General features: G+C 35.1%; 1 protein-coding gene across 1 annotated transcript in view; it reads right to left on the bottom strand.

Moving 5' to 3' along the window:
* The window catches only part of Dnah12 (dynein axonemal heavy chain 12), a 267,252-nt gene that overhangs the window by 227,114 nt on the left and 33,618 nt on the right, over positions 1 to 6,520 (bottom strand). The window contains exons 14-15 of the mRNA XM_048801012.1: positions 4,118 to 4,193; positions 935 to 1,060 (exon numbers count right to left, since the gene is read on the bottom strand). Coding sequence (XP_048656969.1) covers positions 935 to 1,060; positions 4,118 to 4,193 — 202 coding nt within the window. The remainder of the gene's footprint in view (positions 1 to 934; positions 1,061 to 4,117; positions 4,194 to 6,520) is intronic.

Here is a 6,520-nt window from a genome sequence, read left to right as displayed (position 1 = left end):
CCCCCCTCCCCTCCTCTCCCCTCCCCTCTTCTCTCTCTACCCCCTCTACTGTCATTCATTTCTCCCCCTTGTATTATTTTTCCCTTTCCCCTCACTTCCTCTTGTATGTACTTTTGTATAACCCTGAGGGTCTCCTTCCATTTCCATGCAATTTCCCTTCTCTCTCCCTTTCCCTCCCACCTCTCATCCCTGTTTAATGTTAATCTTCTTCTCATGCTCTTCGCCCCTACTCTGTTCTTAGTTACTCTCCTTATATCAAAGAAGACATTTGGCATTTGTTTTTTAGGGATTGGCTAGCTTCACTTAGCATAATCTGCTCTAATGCCATCCATTTCCCTGCAAATTCTATGATTTCGTCATTTTTTAATGCAGAGTAATACTCCATTGTGTATAAATGCCACATTTTTTTTTATCCATTCGTCTATTGAAGGCCATATAGGTTGGTTCCACAGTCTTGCTATTGTGAATTGTAAATCCACTAACTCTTATCTCAATGATATTGAGTAATTATTAACTTATGAGTTTCGTTTTTTTCTTATCTATGAAATGGGAGAAACAGGAGCATCTGGGATTTTCAAAAATATTTGATGAGTTAATAAAAGGAGAGCACTAAGTTCAGGGCTTACTATCATCAATTTATATAGTAGTCTGACTTCTTATTAATCTGTGAGTAAAACACAGCTACTACCACAAATATTAAATCAGACCTGTTGCATGCATTCTAGCTCTGCATGCAACCCTCTTTCTTACCAAACCCTGTGAGTTAAATCTAAAAGTGTGTCCTAAGTCTTCAAGGGCATAAATATGGTCAAAATCAAACTTACATTGAAGCATCCAGTTTTTAAAAATAGGAGGCAAGTAGGTATGAAAATTAAATGTGCACTTATGCTTAAAATGTCAGAATACAAACATATATACAGAAAAATATAGTTACCTCATCATTTTCATTAAAGACAGGACTGATTTTTCTAGGCCACATGAGGACAGCTGCATTTAAAGCTAAGTCTTCTTGAGGAAACAGAAAATTATCTAAAAAGTAACTCATTTGGCGTCTAGATTCCTACAAAAGAAACTCTAGATATAATATGCCATATAGAAAATTTGAGGCATTATGAGAAAAAAAATCCAAACATCTCTAATATTCTTTCAAATTTCAACATGACTCAGATTAGTAATTGGTATTTTATGTAATTCTCAAATCACATGGATATTTTAATAGTCATAGTATTAAGTTGGCTTCAGGTCTTGCATTTGTATTTTTATAGTAGCAATAAAGCTTTTCAAGATTTTCACTTGCAGTTGGCAAAATAAGGTACTCTTGGCCCTTCTTGCATATGTCTGAAAAAAATGTTCAAATCCTCACCAACCCTTGAAACATTTTAAAAAGATTTTTAAATTCTTTTTATTTCTAGAATCAAAAAAATATTTTTAGTCTTTTGTGATAAATATTTTATTATCTTTAATTTTACTTTGCATCTTCAGTAATATTGTCATCTTTTTTGGCTACTTAACATTACAGCAATAGTCCAGAAGGAGTTTGTGGAGAATGGCAAAGGGAAAAAAAAAAAACTTAAAACACAGATTTATCTGATTAGAGTAGAATACTTTTTATCCCCTATTCCTTTTTTTTTTTTTTTTGGTACTAGGAATTGAACTCAGGGGCACTCTACCACTAAGCCACCTTCCCAGCCCTATTTTTGTATTTTATTTAGAGACAGGGTCTCACTGAGTTGCTTAGTGCCTCACTTTTACTGAGGCTGGCTTTGAATAGTGTTGAATAGCAGTAGATAATAGCAGGCATTCTCATCTTTGTCCCATCTTCAAAGGGAAAGCTTTCCAGGTTTTACTATTAAATGTGACATCTGCTGTACATTTTCAATAGGTACTTTTATTAAATTCCTGAGTTCCCTTTTGTTGTTGATATGCTACTAGCTTTTTAAAAATTATTATGAGCAGGTATTGAATTTTATTTAACACTTAACTTTTGTGTCTATAGAGAAGCTCACATGCTCACAGATGTTTTCCTCTTTAATGTGTTAATATAATGAACTATATGAATTAATTTTTAAAGTTATATCTCTATATGCATTACATGTACATGTATATAATATGTAAAATCTAAACTTTAAATTAGCATTTGAATCTGAATTTCAATTCTTAAATATGATAGCACTATAGCACAACATATGGATCGATGAAAGCAATAGGGGCCAGTCGTGGTAGTGCATGCCTATAATCCCAGTGGCTTGGGAGGCTGAGGCAAGAGGATCATGAGTTCAAAGCCAGCCTCAGCAGCTTAGCAAGGCCCTAACCAACTTAGTGAGACCCTGTATAAAAAATAAAAAGTACTGGGGATGTGGCTCAATGGTTAAGTGTCCCTGGGTTCAATCCTTGGCACCAAAAAAAAAAGAAAAAAAGGAAAGAAAAGAAATATATAATATTTGATAAGGACAGAAATAAGACTGTAATTATTTAAAAGTTACATGATGATATATACAGACATTCCAGAATAATCTTCAGATAAACTATTAAAATCAAGAAATTAAAAATATATTAAATTTTTTAATAAAATGAAACATTTTAAAGTTATCCTTGAGGGTGATGGATATTAAATTAGCATATAAAATAAATTATATTATAGTCCAATGTATAAAATAAATATCCATGAGTCCATAGTGATATAAATAAATGACTAAATAAATTTTAAAATGGAGGAATACAGACAAATCTCAGACATATGAGAATTCCAAACAAATTATATAGATATTCCATCTTAAAGGAGGGAGAGGATACTTTCCCACTTCTTAAGTATGGGCTGTACATAGTGACTTTCCAAAGAGTACAAAATGAGCTGGGTCTGATGACGCATGCCTATAATTCTAGTGACTCAGGAGGCAGAGGCAGGAGGATCACAAGTTTGAGAACAGACTCATTTGAATGAAAAATGAAAAACTTTTAAAAAGAGTTGGGGATGTAGCTCAATGTTAAAGCACCCCTGGGTTCAATCTCAAGTACACTCCATAAAAAAGAGACAGAGAACAAATGAGAATGGGGTAAAAGAGTAGAGAGACTTGACAAACACTAGTTTGACCAGGTACCAAAACCAACATCAACAGAGACAAGTCATGTTAATAATATATGCCCTTGATATGATAAGATCACTTTACTCTGTGATCCTCCTCCAAAAAAATCCCCATACATAAGTCTCATCATAAGGAAAAATATTAATAGAGGGCACTCTATAAAACACATAACCAGTACTCCTCAAAACTATCAAGTCATCAAAAAGAAACAAACAAAAAGCCGAAGAAACTACTATCAGCCCCAGAAGCCTCTATGGAGAAATGACTAGATACCATGTGGTATCATGGATGAGATGGATTCTGGAACCAAAAAAAAAGGACATTAGGTAAAACCTAAGGAAATCTGAATCAACTTCATCAGCCTCATTTAATAATAATGTGTCAATATTGGTTTATTAATTATAACAAATGTACCATATTAATGTAAGGTGTAAATAATGGGGAAATTAAGTGTGTTCAGGAAGGGGAGCTATTAAGAGAACTCTGTACTATCTAATCAATTTTTCTGTAAATTTAAAACTGTTCTAAAAAAGTCTGTTCCTTATTTTAATAACCTGTGTTTCTCTATTCAAGCAATGAATAGAAGATGAAAAACTTAAAAGACCATCTAAATGTAAAAGATATTAAATACTTGAAATTATCTAACAAAAAATGTATACAACTTTGACAGAGAAAACTATAAAAAAGAGATAATAAAGAGGAGATAAATAAATAAAAGGTCTGTCATGAATTAGCTTTCATCTTGTAAATATGTCACTTCTCTCCATCACCCATTTAATTACTACATTTCTAATCAAAATGCCAACAGAATTTTCTGGAACATTAAAAGCTGATTCTAAAATGTATATGAAGCTGTGTGTAGAAGAAGAGGAGCAGTGTGACCCCGGCCTACAGAGGACAAGGAGCAGAGCAATTGCTCAAGCGCAGAGGAGGAGGGGAAGGAGATCAATGATCCCAGCCCAGTGCAACCGAAGGAGGAGAGCGACAGTGCTATGGGCCCCCATCTACCAACCGCTGCTCTCCCGTCTGCTTACATCTTGGGACACTGCAGCCACCTCCTTAACCCCCTGGGACAACAGACAGGGCCTGGAGGCAGCAGTGGCCATAGCACTGCACACCACAGTGTTGTATGTCCAAACAGTCTACCCAGTGCCACCTCATCCTGCCCTCTCAGCCCTATCTCCAAAAGTGGTGGCCTCCAATTGGGACATCTCCTCCACCATCTTGGTTTACCTCCACTGCCACCACCATCATCACTAGTTGAGGCAGCTTCCATCTTAAGACAATAGCTAGGGCCTGGAAGCCTAACATCAAGATACCTACAGGTTTGACGCTGCTACCACCACCAAGTAGGGACATGCCTGCTTCCATCTAGAGACAACATCCAGGACCTGGAAGACCATCACCAAGGTCCCTGCAGGCTTGGTTATACTAGAGGTATCCCTGCTAGCCTACGTCTTTTAATTCCTCTTGCACTCTTCCTGTGATTTAGTACCTCTATATTCTTACCTCCTGCCTCATAAACCCCACATCCTACACACACACACACACACACATACACACACACACTACTCTCTCTTTGTCCACCATCAGAAACTGTAGACCCTTATCCAAACCTACTATTTATATTGTAGACATTAATCAAACACATCATTTCTGTTTATTGCAACAAAATTGTAATTGTCTAAATAGGAGCTATATGGTTTAAGACTGCATATTGTTTGCACTGGGTGCTGTAAATATGGATCTCCCTCTTAAAGGTAAGGTATTGGTAACCTGCATGGACACTACAAGATTATAGGTTAGAAACTATAATATCTTGGATCTGCACTGCTAGAGAGGAAGACACATGGACTACATGAAAAACCAAGAGAAGAGGCTGGGGGTATGGCTTAGCGGTACAGTGCTTGGCTAGCACATTTGAGGCTCTGGGTTCGATCCTTAGCACCAAATGAAAATAAATAAATAAAATAAAGGTATTGGGTCCAACTACAACTAAAAAAAACAAGAGAAGAAAGTGCCCCAAACAAACCAAGATGCTACAATAATAGAATCCACTGACAGCACAGTAGATGAAATGTCAGAGAAGGCATTCAGAATGTACATAATTAAAATGATCTGCAAAGCAAAGAATGACATAAGAGAGCAAATACAGGCAATAATTGATCAATCCAACAAAGAGATAAGAAAGCAAATATAAGTAGCAAAGGATTACTTCAAGAAAGAGATAGAGGCTTGAAAAAAAAACCCAGAAATCCTTAAAATGAAGGAACCAATAAACCAAATAAAAATTCAATAGAAAGCATCACCAACAAATAGGTCACTTGGAAGACAGAACCTCAGGCAATATATAATCTTGAAAATAAGTTGACCATACTGTGAAGATGGTAAGAAACCATGAACATAACCTCCAAGAATTATGGGATAACATGAAAAGACCAAATCTAAGAATTATTGGGATAGAGGAAGGCACAGAGATATAAACCAAAGGAATGCACAATCTCTTCAATGAAATAATATCTGAAAATTTCCCTAAACATGAAGAATGAATTGGAAAATCAAATACAAGAGGCTTACAGGAATGAACTACCAAATGAATGAATTACCAAATGAACAAAATTACAAGAGATCTACACCAAGGCACATTATAATGAAAATGCCTAGCATACAGAATAAGGAAAGAATATTAAAAACTACAAGAGAAAATTTCAGATTACATATAGTGGGAAACCAATTTGGATCTCAGCAAAGTTTTCAGCCCAGACCCTCAAAGCTAGGAGATCCTCCAACAACATATACCAAGCTCTGAAAGAATTGATGCCTACCAAGAATCTTATATACAGCAAAATTAAGCTTCAGATTTGATGACAAAATAAAAGCCTTCCATGATAAACAAAAGTTAAAAGAATCTATAAGGGCTAGTGTTGTGGTTCAGTGGTAGAGTGCTTGCCTAGCACATGTGAGACACTGGGTTTGATCCTCAGCACCACATAAAATAAATGAATAAATAAAAGGTATTGTATCCATCTACAACTAATATGTGTGTGTGTATGTATGTGTATATATATATATATATATTTGTACAGAATTTGCGGAGTTAGAACGCATGCAACAGGTCTGATTTAATATTTGTGGTAGTAGTTGTGGTTTACCCACAGATTAATAAGGACACTAACATAAATTTAAAATTATAGAAAAAATATGCTTACTATTACAAAGATTTACTTCACTCTTAGGCCTAGAACAGTACTGTGTACATGATCTTTTTTGTGACTTAATTTTTTATTTGTAGAGTAGATGTAACCATATTTTCTGTTCTTTATCATAGTAATGTTGTGAAGTTAATATTTAATATAAATATAAGGACATAAGCTTTGTAATATATGATCTTATTTTTATAACATGGATTTGTGTGTGTGTGTGTGTGTGTGTGTGTG

The sequence above is a fragment of the Marmota marmota genome, unplaced genomic scaffold (genome assembly GCF_001458135.2).
Source record: "Marmota marmota marmota unplaced genomic scaffold, marMar, whole genome shotgun sequence".
In the NCBI taxonomy this organism is placed as follows: Eukaryota; Metazoa; Chordata; class Mammalia; order Rodentia; family Sciuridae; genus Marmota; species Marmota marmota.
The sequence above is the reverse complement of the archived record's forward strand: the minus strand, read 5'-3'. Positions and strand labels throughout refer to the sequence as shown.